The 13,652-nt window shown below is 38.3% G+C and overlaps 1 protein-coding gene across 4 annotated transcripts in view; it reads right to left on the bottom strand.

Annotated features, from left to right (window-relative positions):
• syt7b (synaptotagmin VIIb) overlaps positions 1-13,652 on the bottom strand; it is a 183,464-nt gene that overhangs the window by 78,576 nt on the left and 91,236 nt on the right. For all 4 annotated transcript variants that reach the window (XR_010905261.1, XM_067445150.1, XM_067445149.1 and 1 more), the window contains exons 3-4: positions 10,175-10,266; positions 2,888-3,022 (exon numbers count right to left, since the gene is read on the bottom strand). Coding sequence is in view for 3 of the 4 variants with exons in the window: in XM_067445150.1 (XP_067301251.1) it covers positions 2,888-3,022; positions 10,175-10,266 (227 nt within the window). In the remaining variant the exon portion in view is untranslated. The remainder of the gene's footprint in view (positions 1-2,887; positions 3,023-10,174; positions 10,267-13,652) is intronic.

The raw sequence follows: 13,652 nt of genomic DNA, 5'->3' as shown, positions 1-13,652 counted from the left end.
ATCTAGTGGTGAAAAGGTATATGACCATCCAGTGAATAATAGTTTCTGTTCCTCTCAATTCTGATTTCGTTTTAACTCCTACGGTGGCCGATTTAGTCCAAGATTAACATGGCAATCCCCCTCTTCACATTCGACACGGTGCCATCGAGTGTTAAAACGCGAAAGGCAAAGCTTGAATTTAACGGGTATGTCCCTCTTTGGCTAATGTACTTTCAAGATGGAGGGGCAACATGGCGACCAGCATTCGAACCCCTCACCCGTATGTATTTTCAATGGCCTATTATAAACTTACGAGAATACTTTATTACTTAAAAGAAGTAAATATACATTAATGAGCACATATATTTTTGAAAGAACTAAGTGTTTTTAGCTTAGAATAAACTAAAAAAGTTACACAGTGTAGCTTTAATTAAACAGCAACTATGAAAAGAATAATGGAAAAAAATCAGAAGCAGATCTCCATTGTAAAGATGTTTTTTGTACACTCCTGAAACTGTCACACAGGTCCATACTGAGAGTCAAACTACAAAGGGGAAGTTACAGGTGACAGGAGAGACGAAACACACAAACACAACACATTCAAATATAACCACAGACAGAGGCACAAAAAACACAGCAACACAGCAGAAGAGCTAACGGTCAACCCTCAACATTTAAACAGGACTAGATAAGATGACAAGAAACCAATACACTTCCAATCAAGATGTTCTTGAATGCATCTAAACCTTTCAGGTCAAAGGTCAGAGATTTTGAGGGTTGTCCGTCTCCATGGAGACCACCCATGGGCTGGGGGTGAAATGTTAGCGGTTAGAAACATTAGTGCTGCTGGCAGGGCTGTAGGGAACTGGGGGCATGAGACTTTTTTTAGCGATCCACCATCCTTTAATGGAATAGTTTACCTCAAAAACTAACAAATTTGTTTTTATTAACTCTTATTTTTAAATCTGTATTTATTGTACGGTAGTGCATACAGTATGACCAGTATGTGCTATATTTAAAGTCTTCTGAGGTCACATGGTAGCGCCCTCAAACATCATTTGCAGATGTGTTTTTCAAACTTGCCACATCAAGAGCCGTCACGGGATCCGAAATTAAATTTGCGAACGAAATTTGAGAGTGGTGGAAGTGTGGAAATCCCACATGAAATCTGTGCCTGCAGGAAAATTCACAGAATGGGAACGTGCATCCATCACAAAGTTCCCCAAAATTAGTGTAGCAAATGTAAACAAAAAATGCCTGCAGATTTTGTCCATTCAAATATGCATGACTTTTATAGCACATACAGTAATATAGACTGCTTTTACACTTTTAAAGTGTAATTTCACTGCTTTTAAAAATTGAAAACATTTCTAGTGAATGATTATATCAAAATTTTTCAGTTGGCCAAATTTAATTACTGTGATTTGATGCAATTTAATTCACAACTTAAAATTTTTAGATGTGATCATTCACTAGAAAATGTTCAATTGGAGACTTTATTTATTTATTTATTTATTTATTTATTTATTTATTTATTTATTTATTTATTTATTTATTTATTTATTTATTTATTTATTTATTTATATGTAAGCACTTTCGTTATATGGAAAAAATAATAAATAAATAAATAAATAAATAAATAAATAAATAAATAAATAAATAAATAAATAAATAAAATATTTCTTTAGTGCATGACTGAATAGACATCTTACTGATCATATACTGAACACACACTGACGTTATGAGTGTGTGTGTGTGTGTGTGTGTGTGTGTGTGTGTGTGTGTGGGAGGGAGGGAATGTTGACCATAATTATCAGCATGTGGATGAGAGGTGGACAGGGATCAGTCTGTGTCTGTCTCCTACCAATTAGATTCTGATTTATCCTGGGAATTAATCCAGAAAGACTACTTTCCCTCGAAGATAATGACTTCAATTAAGCAATTAAATTACAAGGAGACGGGAGAGTGAAGCGAACCCCACTACCCTCTGTGGAACTCAACCCACGTTTCACCGAGAGTGATGGGTTGACCTAAAGATTGGACATTTCATCTCGTTTCAGTCTGGATTGTGGTGTACGCTGAATGATAAAAAGCCAGCAAGAATGTTAGAAAATGACAAGGACTGCCCTAGATATAGCTCTTACAGATGGGGTCAATGGGAAATATGGTTTGCCTTTTGCCATGCTTTGTGGGTCATGCAAATTGACCTTGAAGAAGTGAGATGTTTAAAGCAAGATATCTGCTTTAAAAAGTAAAACCTTTTATAGGTTCATTAGATCATTATTTAAAGCACAATGAATTACATTTTCCAAACAAATGTTCATTACTCTTATACAAAACTATATATATATATATATATATATATATATATATATATATATATATATATATATATATATATATATATATATATATATATATATATATATATATATAATTTATTTATTCATTTTATTTTTATAGATTTATTTCATGCAGTGACGTGAATTTGGGGATTTAAATTAGCTTAACTATGAAGAAAACCATGCTGCATGCTGAAGATGATGCAAAACAAATTTTTTTTTTTTTATGTAAACATAATTTTTCCTATTTTTTCCTTTTGATTTTGGGGTGAAACATGAGTAAGGACATTTTTATAGGTCTCATGATACAGTGTAAAAAAAAAGTTGAGAAAAGTTTAAAGGCAACCAACTGCAGAACATTTTTGAGTTTTCTCAACTTTTCTTAGCTGTACAAACAAATTTTTTTATACAAAACATAAGTTGGATTATTTACAGTGAGTCCCTGTAAGCTGAAGTGGATCGCTGGAATGGATCGGCCGGAATAGAGAGGATTGAATGGACTTCCCCTTTCAGTACAGCCCTGCACAGAGAGAAGGGGTCCCTTACCAGCCGTAACCAAGACTCACTTGGGCGTGAGGCGAGGGTCTCCATAGGGGGCATAGGGGGACATGTTGAGAATGAACTCCTTGGGTGGATAGGAGCTCCAGCGCTGCTGCACAGTACTGCTGTCGTTGTTATTCCAAAAGTCCCTGTCTAGATCACTGCAGCCAAAGAGAAAGACAGGAGAAAGAGCCACAATGAGTCAAACTGAGAGAAAAACAGGGTTCAGATAGACAGATAGTCCAGAGTGAGAGGGAAAACACTGGTGTAAAACTACAGTGACTGGCAGAGTGGAACGATCCAGTCACAGAGAGACTTTTTAGAGAAGGTTCCTCTTGTCTAATATGGTTTCAAAACTCCTGTGTTTTAAAGTGGCATAGAGTCTTGAAAAACTAAAAGAATTCTGAATAGAAGAGATGATGTAAAAATAGCTCTAAGGGTGAGATTAAAGGGGTTTTAAGATGGATATCATGCAAAAAGTCTTATTTATTCTGTGCTGTCAGTACATTTGCTCTGACTCACAGAGGATTGAGTCTTTTATAACCTACTGTAGTTACAAACTTCTAATCTCTATAAAAACAACAGAAGCTAGAAAGAAAAAGTCACATCAGTGGTAAGAAACCTAATTAGTGGTGGCAGTATGATCAAAATTGTATATAATACCCAGTTCAGTTAAGAAACTCTAACATATTGCTGATTGGTTGTCTCATAGCTGTTAGTACAACCAATATTGAACACATGAAGCCCTAGAGCTGCTCCTCCTTCCCAGCACCACCTGTCTTAGGCCTCGATCACACCGAACGCGTTTTTCAGGTTCGAAAACGTGAGGCGCACTGCACTCCCTTTTTTGGTCGGCGTATTTTCATTCAAAAAAGAGCAGTGCGCTTTAATGTTTCTAGGCAACCCCCGAATCACCTGTACTGTCAGTCAAATCAATGTAACGGTCAACACAACGGAAGGCCCGCCTCTTCATTCATTCGATTGGACAACAGAAAATAAACGCGATGACGTTGGGCGCTTTTCCGCTCAGTTGACTTTTTTTCAACTTCATGCGCTCGGAGCGCTCCTTCAAAAACGCGAGGCACAGCAGGCGGTTAAAACGCGAAGCGCCCAGGGCGCATAAGTAGCGCGCATAACGCTCTCTGCCAACCGAGATCCATTCAAAAAAGGCGCCTCTCGCTGCAAAAACACGTTCTGTGTGATCGGGGCCTTAGATCTGCTATAGGTCTTTTCTTTTGCAGAAGCATGTGTCACTTTTTTTGTGGAGCAAAGTATTCATACTTTCTTTGCAGCAGCAGCAGTTTTATTTTGGTGTCTTCATGGTCTAGCAGAGCGAGTTTGTGTATTTGCCTGCAGCCAGATCTAGGTCTAGTCCACCAAAACCAAATCCTATTTACATCTAAAGCAACGTTAGCCTGCTCTGCCCTCCTACGTATACTTCCGCTCAATTTTCATTTTTCTCCAGTACTGCGGTGTATTCTTAGGTTTTCTCAGAACAAATTTTTACCGGTCCAATCAGCGAACAGAGGGAGGATCTGAGAACGATGACGTTGATGTTGTGCGCTAGTTTGAGTTGTTGTTCAGTATTGGCGGCGGAGAAAGATGCGAGCGAAACCATTCATTCTGTTGTGGCACCGCTGCCGAATATCCAGAAGTTAAAGCCGGAGCTATAACAGCCTTTGCTGGGGTTTGTTGGTGGCCCTCCTTCCCATCAGGGTGAATTCGGGAAAAGTTTGATTTTCCAGCTCGCTCCGTTAGTGGTGAAGGAGTTGGCTGAAGCTATTCGGATGGTATTTGTTACTCGTGGGGTCAGAAGGTTGTCATCAATTTACAGGGATTAGTCAGTTATTTTATTGCCATACGTTTCCCACCAACCACGTAAAAATCCCCGGCCGAGTTACCTACTGCTTTTGACAAACACAGAGGCCGTGTGGTGATGCAATAGCTGTCCGAATCCACATCTCAGAATTTTCAAGAATATATCACTTCCGTACAGCTGCGCTTTGCTGTTATTTGGATGCATTTCAAGACTTTTTTTTGAAAGTCTTTAAAATGCTGGCAAGTATTTACAAGAGCAATATATTTCATCACCGCTCAAACAAATTAAAATAAAAGCACGTAAACATTTGAATTGGTCCGTTATTTATAGCAGCATTTATTATCATACCAAGCATTTGACATTTTATTTATAGCATACAATCATGTTACGGACCACGTGAGTAGCGCGTTCCCGATCACAAAACTCTCCTTCACCGTGGTGTGAATAAATCACAATCCGACTGCACGAGTTTTATGTTTTGTCACCGAGGCGGCCTGCACATTTATTTTGACAGATTTTCACGTTTGAAACAAGTGAAAGGCGCATCACATACGTCAGGACCAAAGGTTAGCGATTGGTTATAGCAGATCCAATAGTTTTAAACTACAACAGAGTTCCCGCCTTCGCGGAAGTAAACACTTGTCAATGGAGAGTGGCCAGACTCTCTGTACAAATGAAATGTACGAGAGTCTGGTAAGACCAGGCTACAGCAACATTACTCATTTAATAAAATTATTTTCAAACAATTCAGAGAGTCATATAGTCATATAGATATATAGTAATGCCATATATCAGTATATATTTTTTTAATGTAAATAAAGCCAAATTAATCCAGTAAATACTATATATTTGGAAGGTACTTTATCTCATTTAATAATTGTATAATTTCATCTGGAACTTGAATGGGTGGCTGCAAACCAAAAGATAAGATAAATCAAAACAATTAAACAGTTGAATGAAGCCTCATGTCACATTATGTATCATTTGTTAAAAAAACTCTCTTAAAGCATACTTTTCAAAACTCCAGGATATCCACATTAGAAAAAAGTTAAGAAACGAAGTATATTTTCACACGGATGGCCCGCGACTTGAACACTGCCAGTCGGTGAGCTGTGAGCCGTGTGTTTAGTGGTTTCATCTGTTCTGACAATATCGCATCAATCTCCATTAAAACTCTAAGGCTTATAAATGAATATTAATATTTCATTTGGTTTGATGCAGGCATTTAATATGATGATAAAACTCATCGTATTAAACATACATGATTGAACATAATGTAGGTGGTCCAGGAACTAATTCACACACACGCACACACACACACGTTTTTGTGAAATATGGGGACATTCCATAGGCGTAATAGTTTTTATACTGTACAAACCGTATTTTCTATCCCCCTACACGGACCCTGCCCCTAAACCTACCCATCACAGGAAACATTCTGCATTTTTACTTTCTAAAAAAACTCATCCTGTATGATTTATAAGCAATTTGAAAAGTGACGGCCAATCTCCTCATAAGTCTAACCCTCTCCTTACCTGTATCTTACCTATGTCATTATACAAATTTGTGTCCTAATATGTCACAAAAACATGCCCACACACACACACGCACGCACACGTCTGGTTTACTATCTTTGTGGGGACTCTCCATAGATGTAATGGTTTGTAATGTACAAACTGTATATTCTATTCTCTTACACAAAACCTAAACCTACCAATCGCAGAAAACTTTCTGCATTCTTATACCCCCCCCCATTTAAAAATAAAAAATAAATAAAAAATAAATAAACACAAATAATTCTGTATGATTTATAAGCTTGTTTCCCCCCAGTGACACGAGTCCCCATGAGTGTGCGCATTCCAAGGGAGTCCTGAAAATCACGCTGATATTAATTCAAGTGTTCCTTCTTTAAATATATCTAAATATAATGCCATAGATCTAAATGTAATGAACACTTTTCACGATTAGTTAACCATGAGAGCTGTAATAGTAAAAACGTGCTAAAGAGAGTAATACTCAATCAAATCAAATGGAAATACGTTAGCCAATCACAGCAGTGGGCGTTTACACTGAACTCTCACAGCAGACACGCCCCTTCAAACAGAGCACTCAGTGCAGAGGGATAAAATCAGGAAAAATGCCTTTTATTTTTATATTATGAGAATATTTTTTAATGTAAGCATTCTAACATCATAAGTGCACCCCAAGAAACATAAGATAATAAAACAATGCAGTTCATGACCCCCTTTAATTAAAAAGTATTACTTTTAATTATTAAAATATTATTAGTTAAATTAGTTTAACATTTTAATTACATTATGAAAAACATTATGTTCATTAAAACATTACATCATTAAAAAAAAATCAAAAATCTCAAATATTACTTCTGTAATTGCTCAACACATCACTTTTTTTTGGTAATGGTATAGCTTTAGTCTCAAAATCATAGATTTGTTTTATTTTAGCATTGCACTAACTTAAGTAATGTAACATTCCACACTGTTGTTGTGGGTTCCACTCCCCCTTTAAGAAAAGAAATGTAAACGTCTCATTCGCAGTCTGAAGATGAAATGTGCAGCGCATTGGCTCTCCCTGCCCTTGTGCGGTCACAGGTGATTAGCTGTCTGGCCTCTTGTACTGATATAAAAACAGTATCCATCTGCTGCGAGCTGCATTGCTGTCTAATTAGAGCATTGCCTGATTAATATTCAGGCTGCAGTTGTTACCAGAGCAAGTGCTCCAAGTGGACCAGTTTCACACTGCTGACCTGATACACATCGTCTAGTGTGAAAGCCATCATTTCACACACACGTACTTGCTTTGAGGTTATTCCTGTTGTTTGCTAAGTATCACTGGCTGTTTTCTGAATGAAATAAGGTTAAGGATTGGCATGATACCATTTTTTTGGCTTTGGTAGTAGTTATGGTATTGATACTTTAATATGAACAGATGGTAGGTAGGTAGACCACTGAATAGGCATAATGGGCTTGCTTATCATGTAATGGGAATAAACTAAAGCAATGTAGTGTCTGGACCAATCAGACACACAATTATTCATTATGTTTAATGAATAATCCAGCAAACCTCTTCTGTCCAACAAGCAAACTGCACTGTGTTCCAAATTATTATGCAAGTGACATAAAAAACGGTCAATAAACAGTACAATAAACTGTACAGACAGGATTTATTAAATAGTTTGCCAGGTCTTAGTCAAATGGAAACCCTACTTAATGAGGTTGTTCCACATTATTAAGCAAGTTACATTTCTCATGTAATAAGGCGAGGAAGAAAGATGAAAAGCATGAAATGTTGCAATGTTATGCATAAGGCACGAAAACAACTAATATTGAGTAAAAATTGAATTGAGATTATCAAACTATTAAGATTTGTGAGTAATTTACAGCACAAGAGAACTCGTCAGATAAAAGCTTACTAAGGAAAGTTTCAACAATTATTGTATTAAAAGGACAGCTATAAAAAGCCACTGTTGAGCAGCAAACAGATATTTGAAGCTGCTGATGTCTCTGGAGTCTCGAAAATAAAGAGACAAACGTTTACGGTGGGTTTAGAAATACATTTTCAAACTATTATATTGCTGTGGTGTTTTTGCAGCATGGGATGGTGGATTGTCCTGAATGAAAATCCTTTTATTGAAGAAGGCATTATCCCCACTATCCCCTCTACCCACTATCCTTCCTTTTATACCATAATCATCACCTGCTAGCTCACCAGCCATCCAGAATTCCATACATCTAGACCATCCATTGTAATGCAGCATTCGTCAGTGAATAAAAGTAAAATTCAGCCAATTATAACAAGTTACAATTAATTATTCACATTTCCCTTTTGAGCTAATTTACTACACCAGTAAATTAACTGCTAATTATCACCACAAGCCGAAATATATAAAACACTTTAACACTGCTGTACTTGTACAAGGTTTAACATGGAGTTGACCCACCCTGTGCATCTATAACAGCTTCAACTCTTCTGGTAAGGCTTTCCACAAGGTTAAGGAGTCAACGTTAGGGGCATGAAATTGTCCAAACTGTCTAAGTATGCTGAAGCATTAAGAGTTCCTTTCTCTGGAACTAAAAGGCCAAGCACAACCCCTGAAAATTAACATTGAACCATGATCCCCCCTCCACCAAACATTACACTTGGCACAATGCAGTCAGGCAAGTCCCGTTCTTGTGGCAACCGCCAAACCTCGTCCATCAGATTGCTAGACAGAGAAGCATGATTCGTCACTCCACTCATGACCCATTCTTTCACAAATGTTTGTGGAAGCGTCTGCATGTCTAGGTGCTTGATTTTATAAACATGTGGCCATGGAAGTGATTAGAACACCTGAATTAAATGATTTGGAGAGGTGTCCCAATACTTTTGGCAATAAAGTGTATATTAAGTAGTAACCAATACATACACTGTATTCCCACTTTTTCACTTATTTCAAATACGCAACAATAAATGTTTCAAATGGTAGTATGCTATTTAGTTTTCAAAAATGTCAGAAATAAAAGAGCTATTGTTTGCATTTTAATACAACGTATAGAAAAACAAAACAAAAAAATAGCTTTTTAAAGAAAAAAAAGAAAAACTATCCTGCATTTGTCCCTTTTGTCAAGTCAAATTCATAGCCATATTTTGGCTGTATTATGATTGTGCATAAATTTACATAATGTGCACAGCACAGACATGGCATACTGCAAATATGAAATTATTATGGCAGAATGGCATTAGCCAGAACATGAGAACATAGTTTCTGATGTTTGCAAACAGCAAGCCAGTGTCGTCCATAGTTTTGACCATGACAAATACCACAGCCGGTGTGAGAATCAAATGTAACACTTCTGAAACTAGAAATACAAATTAACACTGCTGAATAAATTACAAATGAGCATGGGTTATGAAATATGCCTAAAAATTGACAGTTCCGTTACACAGTTCTGTAATGCAGTGTTGCCATGTCCAAATATTATACACATTTTTAGGCTTGTTGCTTGGTGTTGGCTCATGAAGAGATCAAGTTTGGAGTTGTTAAAGAGGTCACAATGTTTTGGTCCTGTTTCACATATAAAGCATTTGGAATTATCTTGGTTTGTAATGGACTTGTTCATGTTTGCATTTTTTTCTAGCACGATAGCTAGAAATGGCTTATACCTGTGATTTTCTAGCACTGCAGATTTAGAGAAGAGAGACATCCCTGATGCATAATTAAATTTCTGTCATGACAACTCTGTAATGGATTTGACAATGTTAATATGTTTTGTCTTGGCGAAATAGATCTGCTATGCTGCTGCTGCTGCTATTGCAAGTATGGGACTTTCCAACACATACACAACACGCTGCTGTGAGCAAGTAAGACATGCTGCTGCTGTACAAAATAGCATACATGAATAACCTGAAGCACAAGCACAAGCACAAGAACTAATGTTTTCCACTCATACAAAGACATTAACAGCAATAGTTCATCTCAGAAGGAGGCACCTACTTGATGGCTTTATTTTCTCCTCGGCCTCTCCCCGAAACAGACACAGAGTCTGGGGTCCCCGCCGTCTCCACCCCCGGCTTATTCCTCATCCCCTTTAGAGAGAAAGAAAGAGACAGAAATGTAAGAGGAAAAACAAAAAATGGATGGGAAACAGAAGATTGCCTGATATAATTTGGTCAGGTGGCATATTTCAGCAAAATCTGTGCAATTGCTGCAATTTACACGGTCTAATTAATCAGTAAAGCATGACAGATGCACTGATAGAGCTAATGCACACCAACAACAGCCAAAGAGAGGTTTTGCGCAGATATTAATGACAAGTCTGAGACCCTCCGGGTGTTTACACACTAGAGTTGCTGTTTGATAGAAAACTGTTGGAAGGCATAAGATAAGCTTTCAAGATGTCGAAAGAGCCGGTCAGTTTGCAATCAACTGGGAATACAGTGAATTGGATTGGCAAAAGAACAAGCGGATGTCTACATCGGAGTTTGTTACAAAAGTAAATATATTTTTTAAAAATGACTGTGATGCCTAGAAATGCTATATGGGCAGTGACGTAACTTTGTTGTGGGTGGGACAGGCATAGACAGCAAAAGAAATGGACAGAGCTATCCCATTGACTTCAACGGCGGAAAGTGAGGTCAGTAAAGGAGCACTCACTTCCTGATGGCTGAGCGAACTGCGCAGGCTCAGACTGAGCTTGACGACGTAGATGTGATGTGAGCCTCCTGTCTGACAGCTGTAGGTCTCCTAGTAGTTGTGGAAAGTGAAATCTGAATCACGTTGTTTAAATATTTTCTCCCGTTGCTTTTGGCTCACTATGGGCTTCTCCCCATTCTTCTCCCTTGACTTTATCAGACTTTGTCTCCACGTCCCCGCGACTGTCTCATAGACAGTAAAAGATTGCCTGCGAGCGTCTCCTCAGGTCTATACGGTAATTTCTCAACTGTGCGACAGAGTCGCGTTGGTTATGACGCAATAGTTAGCCTATTTTTACAAAAACAGCTTCTGCGGGGCGATAGTGTAAGATACAAGGTAACGGAGCCTTTTATGCATTGTCATGTTTCTTTAGAAATAAACAATAGACAAATGGAGTCTTTAAACGCCTCAGATGTAAAGTTATTCACTGTCAAAGTGACTCAAAAATGAATGGGAGTCAATGGGATGCTAACAGCAGGTGATGGCTTTGTTAGCAATGGCAGCCCCTATGGGTAGAACGCTTTCCGAGTGCTAGATTACCCCCTTGTGGACAGGAGGGGGGGTTAATGCAATAATATTTGATACATCGGTATGCACTATAACAATTGCTGAAAAAATTACAATTTTACAATTTCCAGAAATCAATTAAAGTCAGAGTGATAGTTTCATCCTTACTTCTACTATTATAAAACGCTGTCAGTCTCGAGATTCTTCACATCTTTTTAAGTTTTGTTTAAAGGTGGGATAAGTGTTATTTCAAAACCGTTTTAGAAAAAGGACTCAGGCCAAGTGGAATAACACATTTTTAGCCAATCAGCAGGTAAGGGGCGTGTCTATGGTGAGACGAGAGGCTCAGTGCGCGTCATTATTCAAAACACGAGTCACACAGGACGCACATTAGCCAAGAAAGAACTAATATATGCTGGCTTTTGCTTGAATATGCTTGTGTGTCACATTCGCTTGTTTGTTCATTTGCGATCGTATTGTGGCTCACTTCAGCGATGATAAAGACCCGTTCAGTTCCACACCGTATGGAGCATCTAAATCCCCTCAGTGTTTCAAGGTTTCAAGTGTCAGCTCACAAAATATGTTCGACAGGTAAGATACTATACTCCTAATATACCGGTATGTTTGTTTCCTCTTTACATCTATATTACCCATCTGGTCATAATTGTAATATATGTCGTTAGCTGGACTATCGAGCTTGTATAGCTAACTAACTTTATCGAGTTGTTCATGAGAACTGTTTATATTTTGTGACCGCTATAACTCTGATCTTGTCATAACTGTAATATGTTTGTTAGTTGGACTGTCGGCTCGTTCTATCGAGTTGTTCATGAGAGCGGTTTGTGTTTTTGTGATGGAAGGGGTGACTTTTTCATTGAATATTCGACCTGGATTAGTAACACACAGATTCTGCCATAGTCGTTGCCTGGGTTACGTATGTGTGGGGCGGAGCTATCAAAATAGGGCCAAGACCCTTTTTGGGGGTAGGGGCGTGTTTGTTTTGGTGATTTGAAATATCAACAACGGTTACCATATATCACTTATCCCACCTTTAAGAATAAGTTCACTTCAAAATAAAAATGTCCTGATATTTTACAAGTGCTGTTCCAGGGCACTTTCACAGGTATAAGTTTGGGAAAACACGGGTTGCCTAGCCTAGAAATCTGGATGCACCCTACCGGCAGCAAATCTAATCTGCAGTGAGTGTCGTCTAGCAACTCTCAATACCTTCTGAGCTGTAAAAAACAAACTCTGGTCAGGCCAATCACATCGTGTAAAGAGTAGGTGGGCGGGGCTTAACATAATGAAGGCAGAGTTGCGTTTGTGTGCTTCTAGTAAACACAGAAACTGGTCGGCGGCCTTTTGAATCAGCTTTGACCATGACTCTGGAAGACTTGGAGTTAAGCTTTTCTCTGAGAAAAGAACGGCACTGAAGTCATTCAGGGAAGATGTGTTCAGAGTTTTTCCGACCGGATACGGCGAACGTTTAATCGATCAGCTAGCTCCGCTTCACGTTGCTCTGTTTGGTTGTAGCGCTACCCTATTGCGCGCAGAGGGAATTTAAAAGACAACCGTTTATCCCGCCCCTCGGATTGAGCCCTGTCAATGGTGAGTTTCCAGACCAAACATCTTGATGTGGGTCTGGCTTGTCAGGCCATGGGTTGCCTGGAATGCAGCATAATACAAACCCCCTTATCAACAACAAAAAATCCACCTCCAACTTCAAAATCATCCGACATAGTTGTTTTACCTTTTCTCTGTAAAGGATGTTTGTATTAGTCTTCACACGTCCACTTTGCAAACACGGGGAAGGTACTTCTGCCTACGTTTAACGTGACCTTTCCAACATGATAACGCAATCCATGGCAATTTAGGTAAAAAACATTTGTATTTTTCTTTGAAAATTACCAGTCGTTTTGCTAGATAAGACACTATTCCTCATCTGGGACCATGCAGAGCCTCTGAAGCCCTTTAAGATGGCATTATTTGAACCTTTAACCCATTGATTGGCATAGAAGTCCATAACGTTGAGTAAAATCCTAGAATGTTTTCCCCAAAAAACTATTTCTTTTCGACTGAAGAACAGAAGACATGAAGATCTTGGATGAGATGGGGGTAAGTAAACTAATCTTTTAAGTGTGTCAGAGGTTCTAGGTTATAATCTGCCCTTGTATAGGTATTTTTTTCTTTCATTAAAATCAAAGGTGTTCATCAGTAATTGTGATTCTATATCAAGAACAGGGACACGTTTGTGATCATTTTGTTTTGTGGT

Source organism: Pseudorasbora parva, chromosome 1 (genome assembly GCF_024679245.1).
Source record: "Pseudorasbora parva isolate DD20220531a chromosome 1, ASM2467924v1, whole genome shotgun sequence".
Taxonomy (NCBI): Eukaryota; Metazoa; Chordata; class Actinopteri; order Cypriniformes; family Gobionidae; genus Pseudorasbora; species Pseudorasbora parva.
This window is presented reverse-complemented; position numbering and strand designations above follow the sequence as displayed.